This window comes from Oryza sativa, chromosome 3 (genome assembly GCF_034140825.1).
Source record: "Oryza sativa Japonica Group chromosome 3, ASM3414082v1".
Taxonomy (NCBI): domain Eukaryota; kingdom Viridiplantae; phylum Streptophyta; class Magnoliopsida; order Poales; family Poaceae; genus Oryza; species Oryza sativa.
Genome location: NC_089037.1, coordinates 17,362,949 through 17,384,233, shown reverse-complemented (window position 1 = coordinate 17,384,233; position 21,285 = coordinate 17,362,949). Strand labels below are relative to the sequence as shown.

Sequence of the window (21,285 nt, the reverse complement as noted above, 5' to 3'; positions counted from 1 at the left end):
ATAAAGTAAGTCACAAATAAAATAAATAATAATGTCAAATTTTTTTGAATAAAACGAGTGGTCAAACATTACAAGTAAAAACTTAAAATCTCTTATATTATGGGACGGAGGGAATATTGTTTTGTACAACTGGTTCCAGACGTTTCGTGTTTGACAAAATCCATGTATTGTGTTCTAACAATATTACTATAAAACAGAGAAACATGGCAATTGGATAAATATATCTTGTTCACTTTGGAACACTTTTTCTGTAACTTTTCACTTCGAACTTGAGTTTTTGCTCTCTTTTTTTTTTACTACATTTTGAACCATCCAAATCTCCTTGTGAGCGTATTTAGCAGCCTTAACAACATATGCATCCTCATAGTGACGACCTCCTCTAGTTATGTGCAAGTTACATCTTTGCCAGAGAAAAGATTGGATGTGGCTCGACATAAACATTAGTTGTGGCGGCTCCAAGGCATGGTCCATGTAGGCCTTCTACCACTCTAGATTTTGACATATTTGTATGTTCATATTATATTTTTGCAAAAATAATTACTACTCTCCTCAACCCAAAATATAAACATTTTTAAAATATTGCTAAGTCAAATATTTTTAAATTTAATTATTAATAGCGAAAAAATTAAAAAGATTGATCACATGAGAATGGTGTTACTAGATTTATCACTAAACAAACTATCACTGGTAGAGAAACCATTTTTACTCTCAGTTGGGAACCCCCTTTAGTCCCGGGTTTTCAACTGGGAGTAGCAATCCTGGTTGAAATAACCGGGACTAAAGATGGATCTTTAGTCCCGGTTGGTAACACCAACTGGGACTAAAGATAGGGTATCTTTAGTCCAACACCAACCGGGACTAAAGAGGATAGCCAGGTTTTTTTTCCTTTTTTATTTTCTCCCGAATCTGGGTGGTATGCATATACTTTTTTATTTTCTCCCGAATATGGGTGGTATGCATATCCCAAATCGAAGTAAGATCCCAAGTCCACATCACAAATCTTAAAGTTCTAAAAAATTACATCACAAATCAAATACATCACAAATCCTAAAAAAAATTACACACAAATCAAATTACATCAGAAGTGTCAGGGTTATGGATACCACATACCTAATAGTAGTTGACTAAATCTCGGTAGGACCCACCACATATGATGTCCTATACGGAAACAACCTGCGGATATAGGAGGAGTTCCGGATAAGGAAAGACAACCAAAGTTCTACATGGAAACGACAAGGACTACTCGGATTGTATCCATATTGGTTTCCCTAGTTTTACTTGGACAAGGGGACACCTATGGGTATAAATACAAGACCCACCATAGAAGAGACAATGCACACACCCACCACAATCTACGGAGCAACAGAAGCCACAACATACATGCCAACATACGCCAAGACAAGACACCGGATATCGACTTCAGGGATAAGCACGGCTAGTCCCCTACGATGTCTCCGGATACTGTCAAGAGAGATGAAAGCGCTGTCTCTGATCTCGTCGGGCACGAACTCGAGGAGGAAGACTACCCTGTTGTCGACTACGAGTCAGACCTTCAGACCGCCATATCGACAACAGTTAGATAGGCTACCCCAAATATTGTACTGGTGTGATTATGGTGAATAAGAGCAATATCGGCTTCGGCCAATAGGATGTAGGGTTATTACCTGACAATTCAGGGGTCCGAACCTGTATAAAAATCCCTGTCTCCATCTCTTTTATCTCAGTCTCACATATACCCTAGTACCAACGATCCCCATACTATGCAAATACTGGAATCGCGACATCAAACGTCGACAGTGGCGCGCCAGGTAGGGGATCTTTTGGTGCTTCAAGGTTTCGACAAGATGGGTTTAAGGGATGGATTCTCCGACAATGAGCTACTCGATGACTTCAGCTGAGGGGGAGATCCAACCTAACCAGATCAGAACCATCATCGTCATCGACAACTTGGTCTATCGAGATCATCCAAGCCTCAAGCTTCGCGGCGTACCGAAAGATGTCAGATCGTATGATGTTGAACGAGTACGCAACAAGGTAATTGGTAGATTGGTTTTTTAAGTTGATCTACTAATTCCGTAGATACATCCGGCATGTATCTACAAAGGTACGCAATAATTTATATACAAATTACCGTACCTATTTTTCAGACCATACGATATTATCATATATATGATTTATTATGTTTACCTAGAGCATGTTTTTTATACACTATCTATTGCGCGAGTGTCCCCGATGTTAAATCGACTACGGTCTAACGCTGGGGGCTTGCTTTATTTCCTTCCGTATAAATCATGCTTGTCTACGGTTTACATAATGCCCTGATATTTAATCTGCTCGTTATATCCTGATAATGCTAGAAGATCCATGCAGTTTTTTGAGTACATACTCGATATTATCTGCTATATGTCTTGTCTTCTAGAAAATATTTTTCAGGGACAATTGAGCACTCGAGTAGGTTGTGGTCAAGTACACCGCATTATCGAGAACGATCTCGACAGATGTAGAGTCGTCACGCCCAACCTACCAACGAAGACCGACGACCTATCTCATAGCACCGGCCATGGCTGGACTACTCGAGAAAAGGTTGGTAACGGATAATTCCTCGCGAACGCTATCGGCTTGATCACCCAACATGATTGCGAACGGACATCCAGATATGCTACAAGTTGGGTGTGTGAGTCATACTGGCCACATGAGATGCACATGTAATAAACCAACTCTAGCGCTCCCATTGGTGTTCGAGAGATGATTCTACTCGCTCGCTGGTTCTCGAACTAGTACGTAGCAATCTCCTGCACCGCCACCCTCATTGGTGTTCGAGAGATGATTCTACTCGCTCGTTGGTTCTCGAACCAGTACGTAGCAATCTCCCGCACCGCAACTTCCATTGGTGTTCGAGAGATGATTCTACTCGCTCGTTGGTTCTCGAACCGGTACGTAGCAATCTCCCGCACCGCAACCTCCATTGGTGTTCGAGAGATGATTCTACACGTTCGTTGGTCCTCGAAGCAGTACGTAGCAATCTCTCGCACCGCAACCTCAGATGGTCGAGGTACGACTACAGCAATAACGCAGCGGTCCTCGTACCACGACTTCAAATGATCGAGAGACACCTACTCACTGGTTCTCAACCAGTCAATCGTAACGATCTCTCGTACATTTACTTATAGTGGTTGAGTTACGACTACTACCTGGTTCTTGACCAGAGGTGTAGCGATTCTCCCATTATCTCTACTCCAACAGAGTTGATATCAGGTGCACAATATCGCCAAGTGTTTTACCCAAAGATCCCTTACCACAAAAGACACCTAGCGTTGAAACCTATCCTAATGTCCCTTTACGCCGTCTTGACAAGGCCTCTGAGGAACCTAAGGGAACTTCGGCTAGGGACGCCCAGAGCGGATAAGGCCTTGTTGGATCCTTCAGAGACGAAAGACCATGTAAGATCTGGTCGTGTAAGAGTTCTCGCCGTGCGTATTAACCAAGCCGTGTAATCGGAAATTGGATTTTCCAACTTCACGGCTGGGGGCTAGGATCAGTGCTTGTTCAACCAAGGTAGGTCAAAGGTCCAAGAGCCTTATCCTCCGAGAACGATTCTCCGACGACAAGGCTGGGGGCTAGGGAGAGTGTATAACTAAACAAACTGACTGATCGAAGTCGGTAAAAGAGTAGACGCTCATATACAAAACATTGGTCTGTAAGTTTAATTCATTTTCGGTTTTCCATACATTCTATAACATGTTACCCTTTGAGCGTTCGCTCGGAGGCTATTTCTATCTAATATTCTTTTCTGAGTATTGATTTCAGGAAAATTCTATTCGACATTATCGAAGACTTCATGTCTCTATGGTTCTACACCAAGATCGACTAAGGCGAGTACGACAAGTGTTGATAAGGCTTCGTCGCAGATTCTACACCTTCTCGATCGCTCGAGAACGGTTGGTGGATCTCGACAAGGAATACGGAATGAAGAAATGGTGTACCCGCCGAGATAAAATTTCTTGACTTCAATCCAAATTCTCGATTACAGTAAGACGGGAGACTTAGTCGTATGCTCTTTACTTTCTTGGTTGACGTCGGAGATTGACTCAGACAAACCCTTTAGGTGCCCGCACGAGGCTGATAAAGGAAGTCTAACGTTATCTCTGAACTCATCGAGAATGGTCATGAGAGCTCGATAACAGTTCCTCCAAGATCTGCGGTTGAGAATATGAACTTGCTCATTTGCATTGAAATCGGGGGCTACTGTCAGGGTTATGGATACCACATACCTAATAGTAGTTGACTAAATCTCGGCAGGATCCACCACATACCATGTCCTATACGGAAACAACCTGCGGATATAGGAGGAGTTCCGGATAAGGAAAGACAACTAGAGTTCTGCATGGAAACGACAAGGACTACTCGGATTGTATCCATATTGGTTTCCCTAGTTCTACTTGGACAAGGAGACACCTATGGGTATAAATACAAGACCCACCATAGAAGAGACAATGCACACACCCACCACAATCTACGGAACAACAGAAGCCACAACATACAAGCCAACATACGCCAAGACAAGACACCGGATATCGACTTCAGGGATAAGCACGGCTAGTCCCCTACGATGTCTCCGGATACTGTCAGGAGAGATGAAAGCGCTGTCTCTGATCTCGTCGGGCACGAACTCGAGGAGGAAGACTACCCTGTTGTCGACTACGAGTCAGACCTTCAGACCGCCATATCGACAACAGTTAGATAGGCTGCCCCAAATATTGTATTGGTGTGATTATGGTGAATAAGAGCAATATCGGCTTCGGCCAACAGGATGTAGGGTTATTACCTGACAATTCAGGGGTCCGAACCTGTATAAAAATCCCAGTCTCCATCTCTTTTATCTCAGTCTTGCATATACCCTAGTACCAACGATCCCCATACTATGCAAATACCGGAATCGCGACATCAAACGTCGACAACAAGTTTCTACAAAATTCATCACAAATACATCACAAGTTCACATCACACACAAATCAAATTCATCACATGATCCTGCAATAAATCACAAATTCTTAAAAAAAACAACAGAGGAGACGGCCGGCCGCTACCGCCTAGCCTCCACGCCGGCTGGTCGGCCACCGCCATGCTGCGGCGCCGCCTCCCCTCCGCACCGGCCGGCCCCCACGGCGCTGCCCGACGCCGCGCCACCGTCGCGGCCCTCCGCGCCGCTGCCCGCCGCCGCACCGCCTCCCCTCAACGCCGACCGGCCCCCGCGCCGCCGCCGCGGCCCTCCGCGCTGCTGCCCACCGTCGCACCAGCTTCCCCTCCGCGCCGGCCGGCCACCGCCACCCGTCCCTCCGCGCTGCCGCACCAGCCGCCGGCTGCCGCCTGGCCCGCTCTCGCTCCAAGCGGCTGGCCGCTCTCGCTCCGATCCAAGCGGCGCCAAGGAAGAAGGAAGAACTAAGGAAGAAGAAAGAAGAAAGGATAAGGACTTAGAGAGGAAAAAAGAGATAGAGAAAGAGTTCGTTGTGTGGACGGAAAAAGAGGATAAGTAATAGGGATTATATAGTACGTGTTGATTTTTATTCCCGGTTAGTAACACCAACCGGGAATAAAGTTAGATCTTTAGTCCTGGTTGGTAACTCCAACCAGGAATAAAAATCATCTAGTCCTGTTATGCTTATAAACTGGGACTAAAAATCGTTTTTAGTCCCGGTTTTTAATGGAACCAGGACTATTGTGGATTTGGGTCGACCGACCAGAGATGGTTTCTCCACCAGTATCATAGTATGTAAATCTTTTTATTTTGAAAAACTTATCTATATAAATGATATTAGTCAAAGTAGCATTTCGAAAACCGTCGTGAAGTTTTAAAAATCCTTAGATGTTGGGACGGAGGGACTATTTTGTACTATATTTTGAGCAATTTTTGTAAATTTATATTAAGTTTGTAGTGATATGGCAATTTCGAACATGAAGTAGGCACTGTTAAGGAAAAATTTCCAGAGCCGTCACTTAGCATTAAGGTGGTAAAATAACAAAGACCAAAATATTTAGTCCAAAGAAAAATATTAGGTAAAGGTTGGCTCTAAGCGAAACTTCAGTAACAGAAAGTGTCATTCACTCATTTGCTCTTGCATAAATGAATCTATCATGGAGGAGAACGTACTCCCTCTGTCCTAAAATAAGTGCAGTTTTGTACTATTTACGTAGAAACTTTTTTTATGATTAGTATTTTTATTGCTATTAGATGATAAAACATGAATAATACTTTATGTGTGACTAAATATTTTTAAATTTTTCACAAAATTTTTAAATAAGACAGACGTACGGTTAAACGTTGGAGACGGATATCTACGGCTGTACTTATTTTAGGACGGACTTAGTACTACATCATATGGCCCTAGCTTGCATGAGATTCACAGCGACAGCATTGGCATCTGGCAGTGTCTTGGAAAAAGTTACTCTAGTACCATTGACATTCATACCATTGACATGTCTTGAAAAATATTTTAACAATATTTCAGTTTTGTTTGATTTCACAAATACTCCACCCATTTCGTATTATAAAATGATTTTGACTTTTCTAAAATCAAACTTTTATAAGGTTGATCAAATTTATATAAAAACATAGTAACTCTTACAACACCAAATGCATTTAAATCTATTATTGAATATATTTTGGTAATATATTTATCTGGTGTCAAAAATATTACTAAGTTTTTTTATAAACTTTATTCAAACTTTAAAAAAGGTTGAGTTAGATAAAAGTTAAAGATTCTTGTAATATAAAACGGAAGTACTAGTATACAACAATATAAATATCAGTGATCAAAGTTTTGTCGGAGAGATTGCAGTATTATACTACCAATATGGAGTAAGAGTGACATGTTTTCATGATCAGATAAACGACTAGTTGTTTGGTTGGCAACTAAATTTGCCACACCTTACCTTAGGTAAGCTACAGTTAAATTTGCCACACCTTACCTTAGGTAAGCTACAGTTTTAGTCGATAATGTTTGGTTCATGCCACAAATCCATCTTACATAACCTTAGCCACCTGGCCATATGTCATATACACTCTATTTTCTTATCTAACTTTATCTAAGCTTAAGGTAGGGCTGTCAACGAGCCGAGCTCGAGCGAGCTCGTCTGCCTAGGCTCGAGCTCGATACAAACTCGAGCCAAGCTCAAGCCAAGCCTATAAAATGTTCGAGCTTTCAAACAGGCTCGGTTCGAGCTCGAGTCAACTACCGAGCTTGATTTTTAAATAGAACAATGTATATTTCAAAGGATAATCTTTAAAAAATAATTAATTTAGGGTTCATCATATTAGCAGAAGAGGAAAAATAATAAAATAAATATATGATGCCAATACAAGGCATACAAATAACATATTTGATCTCCCAATTTATTAAATAACAACAAAAAAAATCATATATTACTAGACTCGTTAGAAGCTCGAGCTCGGCTCGATAAAGCTCACAAGCTTTGGGACAGGCTCGGGCTTGCTCGTTTGGAGGACAAGTCGAGCTCGAATCGAGCCTAGGACGAGTCGAGCTCGAATAGCTCATGAGCCTCGAGCTTTTTTTGACAGCCCTAGCTTAAGGCCTGTTTGGTTGGGGACTAATGACGCCACATATTTTTTACTAAAATAGCTGAGCTTCATCTTGCCACATTTTTTTGGCAAATAAAATGACAAACTAAGCTTAACCAAAGTTAGGTAAGAAAAATAAAATATATGACATGTCTGTCAGGTGGCTAAGAGCTAAGGAAAGTAAAGTTGTGGCAGAAAACAAACACTATCTACTAAATTAGATGCTAACCAAACAACCCCTTAGTTTATCATTTTGTTTGCCACAAAATGTGACAAGACTGAACTTAGTCATCTTAGTTAATGTGTAGAGCATTAGTCCTCAACCAAATAGGCCCTAATTAAATCTCACTCAAAACAAAAATTGGGGTCTCATCAACCAACATAAATACTCCACTTTTCAGAAAGTCTAAAATCTACGGCTGCATTGACTTTGACTTGCATATATGTCAGTCAACTCATGAAGGTGATATGTAAAGTGAAGCAACTCTTACTTGGCTTATACAAGCATGTGGACATGCTTATTTGTTTTCGCTTGAAAACCTATCCGAATCATCATTAGAAAACAGAACTGTCCCAATCAAAGGCAATTGTACCACACGTCAGGCGCGCTCAAAGCAGCACAAAACAACCATATACTATCTTCGTCCCAAATACAAACAGATATGATACTAGTATATTTTAGGACTAAATCCAGATTTATAGTTATAATATATATATATATATATATGTTATATTTGTATTAGGTTACTCTTATATTGAACAAAGTATGAATTTGCAGTTTCTTAAAACCATATGTAACATTTAGATTAACAGTTAGTATTACCCTAACATATAATTTCCCCCATAAGCCATTTTATGTTTGTAATAAGTCAAAAATTTATATAAAAAATTGTAACAATATCTACTATATGAAGTTCCATTAAATTCATCATTGAATATATTTTTATAGCATATATATTTTTGGGTTTGAAATAATATTATATTTTTCTACAAATTTAGTTAAACTTGAAGAAATTTAATTTGAGAAAAACACGAAACGTCTTTTCAGAACGGAATGAGTATGGCAAACTGGATTTTTCACAATTTGATTCTTTTTAAAAACTGATTTCACAAATAGACCCCTAGAAAAACTTAACCCATAAATAGTCCTTTTTTGACGCCAGAGTTGCTGGCGCCACCCTTCTATCACCGTGGAGGTCAGAAACTTACATGGTAGGGGGAGCGCGCCAGCCTCTCTGGCGCCCCCCCCTCCCAAGTCCGAGTTCGACTGCTTGTTCTTGCTCTCTCTCCCTTCTCCTCAAATTCACTCAAGATTATATCGGTAGGAGACTTCCTGTTTTTCGTTGTTTTTCCTATAGTAAAAAAAACCAAAAAAAATAGTATCCTATAAAAAAATAGGGTTTGTTGAGTTTTTTCTTTTACACTCGAGTGTCCTTCCTTAAAACATGCATAACTTTCTTATACGGACTCGGAATTAGGCAAATTCTATACCCATGGACATGTACATAAAAAGTTACATCTGATTGTCCCCCGCTTCATCGGGTTTGGTGAAATTAGAACCTCCAAATTCCGCTTGCAAGATTATGTTTTCGAGGCGAGAAGCTTTTCGGTAGAGCTTTGGAAAATTCTACAGGTCACATATTACATCCATTTGAGTTTAACTTTTCTATGGTTGGTTCTTATGTGCTCCTAAGACATCTCTCCTCTACAGAGGAGAGGAAAAAAAGGGCGTGGGTTGGGAGGGCGGTGCTAGCCTCATTGGCGCGCTCCTCTGCCATGTCAGCACCGACCCGCCACGGTGGCAGGAGGATGGCACCAGAGTTGTTGGTGCCATCCTATTGGACCACGGTGCAAGCGACTTTGGCGTCCAAAAAGGACCATTTTTGGAATAAGTTTTTTTCATGGGTCTATTTGTAAAATAAGGTTTTGAAAAGGACCAAATTGTGAAAAATTCATGTATGACAAATCTATATTTCTAGAGAAATTTACTTAGGAAACTTTGTTTTTTTTGCAATTAATTATAAACTATATAGTTGGTTGATTTTGTTGATAGGTTTAATGCTTTCATGGATTTATCACTGTGAGTGGGAAGCCCAGCAATTGTCAGCAAAGCACTCGCCTGTTTCTCTTGTGTAAATGTTCTTGGTAGCCGCAGCATTTCTGCTCCTTGATTTGGCAGCAACCTAGTGGTATTTAAGGAGAGCGAGTGATGAGTGATCATCAGCTGATTTTGTGATGGCCTACCTGGCACAAGGGACATCTCCATGAGATTTTGACCATACAACCAAGGATGTTCAGCAAAGTGTTTCGGCGTTTATTGGAAGCTCTGTGTCCCAGTGGGTCAAGTAGAGGACCAAATGAAAATGACAAGATCCAACCATGCATTTAGCCGAAAGTTAAAGCATGAATCACGAGAGATATCATTGTTGGTCCTACGCATAAGCTTATACAGCTTCCAAAGACGCATATCCAGAACCAAAAAAAAAACAGAGATATCATTTTTAAGGCAATAGTTGTATACTTGTACCTTTAAGTTAATTTAAAATTAGTTATGACTTATACTCATATCCTATACTATAAAGTTATCCCCCGCTAACTCCTTAAACTTAACATGCAAAGATGCCACATCATCATCCACTAATTAACAAGATGCCACATTATCATCCATTAGCAATCATCACATTTAAACATCATGCAAACATGCTATATATTTATAGTTTTTATAATTTAAGAGCTTTTCAAATACAAACATATTAAATTATCATCCAACATAATTCACATAATGTTTCAATGTATATCTTTATTATTATGTTTTATAATACGCTATATACTTATATAGTTCATCATCACTTAGTGCTTAAATGATTAATCTATGGTCTAAATTATCTTTCTCCTTTTTTTCTCTAATCAAGTCATATCACAACAATTGTTTTTAGCCTTTAGATGATTAATCTACGGTCCAAACTATTTCCCTACTTATTTTCTTCCATAAAGTCATACCACCTTACTTTTTACGTTTGAGTCACCATCCTACATACTATTTAAATTTGAATTATTATAAACCACATTAATTTACTTAATCTGATGTTATCTAGCTATCTTACACGTTATTTATTTTATTGTTATCATATTAAATTTTCGCAGCAATGCGCGGGGTTTCACCTAGTATACTCCTATATAAAGCACATCTCAAATGAACAGGTCCAACCATCAATACGCATTTAGCACTCGTATCGGTCAATTATTACAAATTTCTAATGTCGGTGATTAGATAACAAACTTCTGGTACAGTACTGTAATGAACTTGTGTCTAAATTTAATGTTTAATGTAATAAAACGTTAGCCGAGCCATCCTATCTTACTATAAAGTTATAACCCACTAATTCTAAATCTCTACATACAAACATGTCACCTCATCATACACTAGCAATAATTATATACAAAACTTATGTAATCATGCAACATCATCTATAATTCATTAAATTCTACAAATCAACATCCAATCATCTACCTTCATATTATTTTTCACAATATTTTTAACATATATATATATATATATATATATATATATATATATATATATATATATATATATATATCCATCATTTTTATAATACTTAACATATATTTATCCATATAATCAAAGTGTGGGATATCATATTTCATCTACAATCTCATACAGAGTCTACTAAATTTATTTTTTTCTCTTAACATAATTTTTACTTTTAGCTCGATTATTAAAAAATATTAAAAGTTACTTAGTAATTTTCGTAGCAAAGCGCTGAGAATCACCTAGTTTACTTATAGGATTGAATGATAAGATGTAGAAGATAAATGGGGAGAAAAAGAACGAGTCACTCTACATAAGCTCTAAGAAATGCACAAAAAGAAGTGGGGTTGTATGAAAGCAAACTAATAAAAAATATTCTATAGTTTTAGGATTTGTATATCAGAGATACTATATTATTGTGTACATGATTTTTTTTAATGAGCAGATAAAATGAATAAAATTGGAGGTAGCAGAAGGGCCTCCACGCGCCACCGTGTCGCGTGGATTCGTTGTGCCACATAGGATAGGTGTTGTGGTAGAAGATAGAGAAGGTGGAGGGCCATGGCTTTGTGATGTTTCTCGGCTCCAAACAAAGAACCGAGCTCCTCAGTTGGAAAAAGGAATGGTGCTAGGCAAAAGTGGAGCAGGAGAAAGAACCGATGCTGCAACCGACTTGTGCGCCGCTGCCCTGCCACCCTGCGACCTCGCCACCTCAACTAGAGAAGGGAGGAGAGGACCGTCACCCACTGGAGAAGGTGAAGTGGAGGAGCCCGATGTTGAGATATCGCGCCGCCGCCCGATTTGCGATGCTGGAGCTGATGTCCAGAGAGGGGAGAGGAGAGCCGGGGTCTGTCGCCGTGCCATGGCTCGTCCTCAACTCTCATGAGAGGGGAGAGGCGACGACAATGGCGGTCGAGCTCCCACGCCACTCCAAATCTGTGCCACCGTCGTTGAGGTCCTCGCCCTCTAAGGAGAGTAGGAGTGGAGGGGCACCGGTCACGTGCCACGGAGCTCATCATCGTCCCCCGCTTGCGTGCTGCCGAGCTCAACGTCGTGCTCCGCTTATGAGCCGATGAGCCCGTCGTCCCCCTGCTTGTGCCAACCTCCTTGTCGTCGATTTGCTTAGTGGCTCTGCCGCCGCCTCGGCCTCCTCGACCACCGCCGCATCTCCGTGTGGGTTGGGCTCGAGCGGCGTCCAGGAGTGGAGAGGTGCCGCGATGGGGAGAAGGAAGAGGCTGGCGGCGGTGCCAGAGTTCATTGCCGAGGTGGGGAGAGTGGGGAGAGGCCGGAGGCTGCGGTATCACCGGTGAACTCGTCTAGGTGGGTGGGTGGGGGAAGTGGAGATGGTTGTGGACCTAGTGGTGGTGGGTGGGGTTGAGATTTATATTATTTTCTCCATTTTAAGGTGTTTGCTATAAAATTTGGATTTCTTTGTAATTTGAGAAAAATATGAGGGCTGAAATGAAAAATTGAAGTTTCTCACGAGGCCATTTGCGGTATGGGGAACCAAAATTTGGACCGTGTCTTTAGTGTATGTGGTATTTTTTAGGGTCCTCAAATGTGTAGCTTGCATTGCTTCTGCTCTAATAAACTTATTACTCTAGTGACTAGTGACTATGTTCTCTGGTAGAATATTCTCATCAGAACTGAATTTCAGGCAAAATACGATGGCTGGATCGGGAAGATTTGTTGGTTTGATTGTCTCTAATGTACGCAGGAAAGAATATCAAGAAACGCATGTCCAAGTACACCACGTGAAGGTAGGTACAGGCTGCCTAATTTACCAATCCGGCTTAAATTGCCTTTTCAAACAAAGCTATTCCCTCCGTCCAAAAATATAAGAATCTAGGACTTGATTGAATATTAGATAGCATGTCTAGATTTGTAGCACTAGAAAATGTCTCATCCCATCTTTGGTTCTTATATTTTGGACGGAGGGAGTATTATAACTTCCAAAGTTCCAATCTTTGGACTGAATTAATGAGTGTCTATGTGAGATGCAAATACACTTCTAAAACTGTCCAAAGCTAGACAATGTGAGACAAGTAGAACACCACAATGGAACCAAACTATGCGTCCACACCAGCATAGTAATTGAACATTGAAGAGATATTAATTGTAGCTTGGTTGTTGTAGGTACACTTGTAGAAAGAGGTACAACTCACTGTATGAGTAAGATTTACATGACTTGCTCATCATTTATTATCAGTTTCAACCAAAAAAGGAGAGAGGTGAAATTAAGGATTTGTAACCAGATCTCTGGTAAGGTTATCCAAATTTCAAGGATATACCTTCAGAATGAACGCTGATATTGTTGTCTGATCCAATCAACGGGGGCGAAATTAGCATTGTCTTTCATTTACCATTTGAAGAGTTGTTGAATCTCAAAAACCACGCCTCTGTTTCGTTCAAGTAATGAAGCTCTCTTTTCCTCCAAAAAAAACCACGCCTCAACAATATCACATTATATACCTTGCCCAGCTGGCTTTTATTTTGTTGCACGGAATGTGATGTAACAATTAAATCTATTATGAGTTACAAACCATGTGTTCTTCTTTCGCTCGGTATCACAAGATAACTTGCCCCTATGGTACACTGCCATGCATAAGCCTAAATATCCCATTGTACAACGTGCACCGATAACTTGCCCCTATGGTACACTGCCATGTATAAGTCTCTAAACCCATTCCCTTTAGAATCCTAGGGCTTGTTTAGGGAGTTTCTAGCTGCTGCAGCTTCTTCCAGAATCAGAAGCTCTCCTAAGAAGCTATAGTTGTAGAATTTAGAAAATGCACTAGAAACCAGAAGCTGCATACCAATCAGCTGCTTCTCAAAGTCTTAGCTAACCCAAATAGGCCCCTAGTCAGCTTTCATCCCGAATAATGGCTACCATTTGTTATCTTCATTTGTCTTTATTGTTATCACTATAACCTGTTCCATTATAGAAAGGTTTAAATTGCTTTTATGGTTTGTTTGTTTTGTTGCAAAAATCAATCTGATCAAAAGTTGGTGATGCTAAACTTTAGTGTGATGGCGATTTGATAATGTTAAGATGGTCGAGGTGTTATTTGATTTGGTACTTATAAAATTTAAAAATGTTATAAGTAAAATTTTCTGAAATTACCGATAGAAGTTAGTAAGGTTATAGTATGTTTGCATTATTATTCTACCATTTTTAGTATTGTTGAATTTTAACAACCCTTACTTCAGTGTGATGGCGATTTGATAATGTTAACCACACCCTTGCATTTGTTAAGAAGGCAATCTACTAACTTCTTTACGAACAATGATAAGAACATTTTAACAAGGTTTATATTTGATAAGTGTGTCCCACTATGTTTTGCCGACTAGCCGAAATCGAGTAAAGATGATGTTGGTTTGTACCGCATGAACAAATATACTCCCTGCGCGAAAAGAACTAAATCGTTGGTTTTTTATTGGATAGAGGGAGTACACCAATAAAAAGAATTTTTTTTTTCAGAAACATGACCACTGTACATGAGTAATTACTTTACCACCGGTAGACGGAAATGCACCGTGCCGGGCAGGAAAGGATAACCCAGCTGCAGCAGCAAGCAAGCACACAGACAGTGAGACGATGCGAGGAGAGAGAATGGAGATACAGAAGGAGATCGAGGAGGAGAAACGTGTCCGAACATGCCACAAATCTCAATCTCTCTCTCTCTAGCAAAAGATTCTACTCCTACTACTAATACCCTCCATCTATAAATCTAAATCTATAAGAAAAGAAAAGAAAAATAAGGAGAGCTTTTAAAGCTACAGAGAGAAATACAGAAAGAAAAGTATACTATTCCCCTCCGTATATATGAGGAGGAGAAGATGATGGGTCACTGCTAGTGCTGCTAGCCTGAGTAGTTTCGTGTGTCTGAGGATCTCCTGATCTCCTCCCTCCCTCTCTCTCTCTCCATCCCCATCCATCCTCCTTTTCCTCCTATTCCCCTGTGGAATCTCATCTTCTTCTTCATTCCACTTCTCTTCTCTCTCGTGGTCGCATGATCTCATCAGGAGCGCAGATGCTACGGCGTCCTTGAGGTGAGTCAAGCTCGCCCTTCCTCGCTTTCTCTCTCTAGTCCGGGAATTATGTTGGGAGAAGTAGTGAAATATGTTCTTGCTGCTGCTGTGTTCTTGCGAGCGACGAGTTGTTCTTTTCGTTTCTTGTGCGGATTATTAGGATCTTGGCGGGCCAAAATTCGCCTCCAAGTTCTTGTATCTTGTGCTCTGGCCGTGCCTAAGGTTGACCTGTTGAGACAGTTTTCACATGGATTTCTTGTGTCCCCCCCCCCCCCGGTGCGATTCTCGCCTGAATTTCTTTCTCGGTTCGGTCGCCTCCCCTCCCCTTTTGTTCTACTGATTCGAGCGAATTTTGGTCGAAAACCAATCTCATTCGCATCGGAGTAACGGATTTTGTTTTTTTGGGTTCTTGTTCTTGATTTCGTTCTATTTTTTGCTGGGAATCTTTCGTCTCCGGTTGCTCGCGAAGAATTCAATGGATCTCAGCTATTCCCCGAACTCATCATCCCTTCCCGCACGACCACTGTTTCTTTCTTCTTGAGTTCTTTGATTCTTTCCCCTCCAAATTTGACGCGCTTTGTGTTTCTTGGAATTTAGACTTACATGATTTCTTGTGTATATATATATATATATATATATATATATATATATATATATATATATATATATATATATATATATATATATATATATATATTATCCCCAACCATTGCGTTAATTTCGAGATTACATATGGGGAAAAAAGTTCCAAGGTTTTAATCATGTTTTTATTGGGTCCAAGCAAATAAAGATTCGTCAAGTACATCTGATCTTGTTGAACAGTGCTTTTGTCGTCCCATATGCCCCCCAAACAGTGAATCTTACATTTCCTCGCTACAGCTGCTCCAATTTGCAAAGATTTCGCGATAAAAACTGAAAAATCTTGCTTTTCATTCATGGAAAGAACTGCAAAATCTTCAGTGCTGTACCGAACAGATAAAGAAAAAACAATTAATTATTTCTTTTGCGTCAAGAACTCATCAGGCATCTGTTCTGTCGTCTCACCATTTTCAGCGGTGAATCGAATAGATAAAGAATGTACTAGTATTTTCTTTTGTCTCAAGAACTCGTCAATTCATCGCCCATCGAGCTTCTGTTCTTGTCGTCTCACTCTTCACCATTTCCTTCCATTTGGGGTGCAGAATTGCAGAGAGGCAAAAGAAGAACAAGCAGAGAGCAAGAACAAGCAGAAGCAGAAGCAAAGAGGCGATGGACGGCGACACGCTGTCGGCGGCGGCGGCGGAGGACGGGAAGGTGCTGCACGCGTTCCAGACGAGCTTCGTGCAGGTGCAGAGCTTGCTGGACCAGAACCGGGTGCTGATCAACGAGATCAACCAGAACCACGAGTCCAAGGTCCCCGGCGACCTCTCCCGCAACGTCGGCCTCATCCGCGAGCTCAACAACAACATCCGCCGCGTCGTCGACCTCTACGCCGACCTCTCCTCCCTCTTCGCCGCCTCCTCCCCCGGCCCCGCCGCCTCCGAGGGCGCCTCCGTCGGCACCGCCGTCCGCCACGCCGGCCACAAGCGTGTCAGGTCCACCCACCTCGACTGAACAAGAACCATTCTCATTTTCTCAATTAACCACCTCCAATTCTCCAATTCCAATTCCAATTTCGGCTAGCTTAGCTTAAAGATCGAGCTCTTGCTTGCTTGTATATCTAGCTATAATCTATAAATCTACATATGAGCAATTAACGCCCCCTCACAACTACTCCCGATGTTTCATATTATAAGACTTTCTAACATTTGCCTACATTCATATATATGTTAATGAATCTAGACATATATGTGTGCCTAGATTCATTAACATCTGTATGAATGTGGGTAATGCTAGAAAGTCTTATAACCTAAAACGGAGGTAGTACAATCATCTTCGGTTCTTTCTTGTAGCTGTTGTTTCATCTTGTTGTAGCTGATATGATGAGCTATTATATGGATTTTGATGCAACAATGCCAATACAAGAGAGTGAGCACTTCTCTGAATTCCCAAAAACATCATTTTTTTTTCTTTCCAATCTGAAGTTCAGTAACAGTGTATCAGCTTCTGTTCAGTTGGTTGGCTGCACTAAAAAAGGCTCCACTTGAGTTGAAAACCTTTTTGGTAAACTCCTACTTTTCTTTTAACTCTTTACTACTAGTAGTGGATCTTCCACTGAAAATGCTAGATGAACTGAAAACTATCTTGCTGCTGTTAGGGATAGATAGATAGATGACCAAATGTCATGGATGGATGATGCCATGATGGGGCCCAACAAATCTCTCCCTTTTCAAACAAAATACTATTATATTCTTTGAATTCGTACTGCTGCTATTTGGTCATACCAGAAACCAGTAGTAGAATCTGTTGCCATTTTCCTTTTTTTTCCTCCTCTCTTTCTCCTCTCTCTACATGAATGAATGAAGCCTATTCCTGTAAAAAAGAAATAAAAATGAATGAATGAAGCCTTCCTTTTAACAGCATCACTTTTTGCAGAAATCTGTTGCAGTGTGTGTGGGCATTCAGCATTGGATGATTGCACTTGTTTTCTCTGCTCCTGAAAAAATTGTAGTAGTGGAAAGTACTTTTTTTTTCTTGCCAATGGGATCAGGTCCTTTTTGGTGAGAGCATGTTTTTTTGCTATAAAGTGGATGCTGGGTTGTGCATGAGATTCCCCTGATGAGCGCATTTGACCCCATCTCGTAAATGTGTGTTTATTCCTCTTGCAGTACAGGCATTCGATTCATGTGAAGTTATGAATGTGTTCTTTTTCAATAAAGAAAAACTGGACCAAATGCAGATAAACAGACACCATAATATAGTTTCAGAATATCCAAAATTGTGTGAATTTAAGTTTTACAAATAACAGAGATACACCAAAACCAGCCGGAACGAAATCTTTAACAAACTTCCACGCACTCTTAAGTTGCCAATCATGCAGCACTTGACCAGAATCTGATGAACCAAAAGAAGGAAGCTGGCCAGCTTTTTTGACCACTCTTTTGTTCTGCACTTCTGCCAGTGAATGGTTTTGCAGAGGGTCATCTCCTGTACTACCTGTGCATTCTTCCCTCAAAAGGCTTGCATATCTCTATCTAAGCCAATGGCATGCATGGCTTTGTGAAACATTCTTGGGATATGCAATTAGGTTCAGGACACTGAAATATACTTTTATTAACAGAGAGAACTAACCGTAAGCACACAGCGGTTGTGTGCATCATGTCACAGAAGTAAAAGGGATCCCACTAATAAGTCCATGAACTTGCTTAGTTAATACTTCATCTGTCCCAGAATATAAGAACAAGTTTAACAATATAGCCAATTAATAGCTCCAAATCATTTATAGTCAATTTAATAGACAATTCATATACCTATAAATATATACTGCACAATTAATATATGGTCCCACATGTCATATACACATTGTGTCTTGGAGTCCGTGCTGCAGCTGGCTACAAATCTGTAGTCCGTTGCTATTATCTCTCCTCTTTTATCATATCGATATATGTTTATAGCTGGCTTATAGCCTACTATTGTGCCTGTTCTAAGGAGTTTTAGAGTTAGACACAGTTATTAGGAAAGCACATAGAATTAAATTGTGGAAGATTGTGATTGGTTGAGAAGCGAATATTGGTAGAAAAATTGTTATATTTTGGGATAAATTCAAAAGGCTAAAAGTTATTATATTTTGGGATGGAGGGAGTATTCCCTCCCGTAACAAACATCAACTAGCTCCATGCCAAAATATAAGCATTTCTAAATGGGAGAGTAATTTAGGATGTTAAACTTTTACTGTTCAATCCATTGAATTGTAAAAGTTTGACAACATCTTGTTTTAAACGTTGAATGTTTATGATCGGAGAGAGTACTAAAAATATGTTGTGGTGGTAAAATTTGTTTGGACCAATCGAGATCCTCTATAGTACATACTGTTCACATATAGGCCCGAGCATCTGTATAGCCCACACTTCCCCTTTGGACACCTTTGCATCCCAAAGCACATGAATTTTACAGGTTTTACACGAGACAGCTCGATTCTTGCCAAAAAAAAAGAGAGAAATATTTCTTATCTATTTATTATTTCGGCACCAAATCTCTCGTCCTGTAAGAGAATATTTTAGAAGTACTTGTGTTTTAGGGATAATTGTGTTCTTGTCCCTATTTACAACTGCAATTGTGATTTTACCCTTGTATTTTTAACTTTGTGATTTTACCCTCACTATTTTGAACTGAAGCTCAGGTATGCCCCTGTTCCGTCAGGAGGACTTAGGCTCTGTTCTTTTGGTTGAGTTGGGAACCCATCCCTCCGGTACGGAAAACGAAGCAGTCCATTAGCACGTGATTAATTAATTATTTGCTAATTTTTTTTTTCAAAAATGGATCAATATAATTTTTTTAAGCAACTTTCGTATATAAACTTTTTGCAAAAAACACACCGTTTAGCAGTTTGAAAAGCGTGCGCGCGGAAAATGAGATGGGGGAGTTGGGAACTCCAGGAAACGAACAGAGCCTTAATGGTGTTAACTGACAGGTAAAAGGACATCTATGCCCTTGCAGATTTGGCTTGTGAGGACTTTGTGTTTTGGCCGTGTTTCACGATTACAGTAGAAAACGGAGGTATGAACTTGCCCTGCATGCTTAATTATTTTAACAACGAAATCCAACTTGTAACTACACAAGAAATGCGATTCTCCAGCATATGTTTAAAAAAAATCAAGGGATTTATTAATTAAGAAACACTATGGACTGAGGTATGAATTCAATGCCTCAATGCCTGACGTATGAACTTGCCCTGCATGTTTAATCATTTTAACAGTCAAGGGATTTATGAATATGCAAACAAGAAACACTACTCTCATCTCTTTCTTTCAACAACAGAATAGCTTTCAACAACAGAATAGCTTTGTTGGTCCTGTCCAGTTTAGGAACCAACCAATAGTTCAAGGCAGTAAGAAAAATAAAAACTAAAGGGGGAGTGACAAAGAAGAAAAAGTAAAAGACAATAAAACTCAAATGTTCCTCTCCTCCTCTCCTTGCTGTTCTTCTCCTCCTTGTCACCATCATGCCTCAGGCGAGCTCCTCGCGGCCATGCTAATGGTGGCAAGACAGCCTAGCTAGCTACGCATATGCAGCAGTACGTATGTACTCGATCATCTGCTGTGCAGCGGTTCGGGTACTATAGCCGAGGCCGATGCCGACGAGCCCAGTGACCACCACGGCGGACGGCGACGGGCTAGCTCAGCTTGACATCGCCATTTGGCGCCGGCCCAGCCTGCTTCACCCCGAGCTCCTCCGCGACGACCGCGCGCTCCTCGCTCTCGCTTGCCCGCGTGTGCCGCCACCGCTCGCGAGGGTTAGGAATCGGGGACGGAGGAGTCAGCAGTGGCTTAGGTTGAAAGGTTTGGGATAGAGATGTCTTTTTACATTTTGCAAGTCAATTTCTTATTTTCTTAAACTCATTTAATCTGAGTCCACCTAACAGACGTTTAAACCAGGGGCAAACAGACCATTCAACGTCAAAAAGTGAGGGCAAAATCATAAAGTTTAAAAAGTAAGGGTAAAATCATAATTGCAAATGAAAGTAGGGGCAAGAATACATTTGCCCCAATGTTTTAATGTTTGTCACTGTCACCAAGATATATAATCAATATATACCTGTGACATTAATTTGCGAAGGGTTGGAGTTGACGATAGTTCAAGACAAAGGAAAATCATCAGTAGCGGTCCCCATTTGAACCTAAATACACTCTAGCTACTAAAATTGATATTTATATTCACAAATATTTTACGAGTAGCACGAGTCCTCTCGTCAATTGGATTATCTTTAAAAATATATTAGTATTTTCTTTTTGCATGGCTCTGGTTTATTCAATCGTTTGCGTGAAGATAATCTTGATCTACTCTTTTTCATAGAGGATGGAGACAGATGAAGAGGAATCCTGATCTTATCACTTTGTGCAGTGAGACCATATTCTAATCATACTCTTTCCCTTTCCAGTTTGTGACGCTTTTAAATGAAAGAGAAGAAATTAAACAGATTTCACAAAAGATAGCCTTTATTTGTAATTTTCTGTGATTTGAGGATTCTTTCGAAAACTGGGGCAAAAAT

At 40.3% G+C, this 21,285-nt stretch overlaps 1 protein-coding gene across 1 annotated transcript; it reads left to right on the top strand.

Moving 5' to 3' along the window:
- The first annotated feature begins 14,979 nt into the window (after window positions 1-14,979).
- LOC4333090 (protein ELF4-LIKE 3) lies at window positions 14,980-17,192 on the top strand. The gene is made up of 2 exons (XM_015772707.3): window positions 14,980-15,179; window positions 16,340-17,192. The coding sequence occupies exon 2, from the start codon at window positions 16,407-16,409 to the stop codon at window positions 16,749-16,751; it is 345 nt and encodes a 114-aa protein (XP_015628193.1). The 5' UTR covers window positions 14,980-15,179; window positions 16,340-16,406; the 3' UTR covers window positions 16,752-17,192.
- Window positions 17,193-21,285: the final 4,093 nt, after the last annotated feature.

Excerpts from the sequence above, each read along its gene's own strand:
- LOC4333090 (XM_015772707.3), top strand. The coding sequence starts at position 16,407 with ATGGACGGCGACACGCTGTCGGCGGCGGCGGCGGAGGACGGGAAGGTG.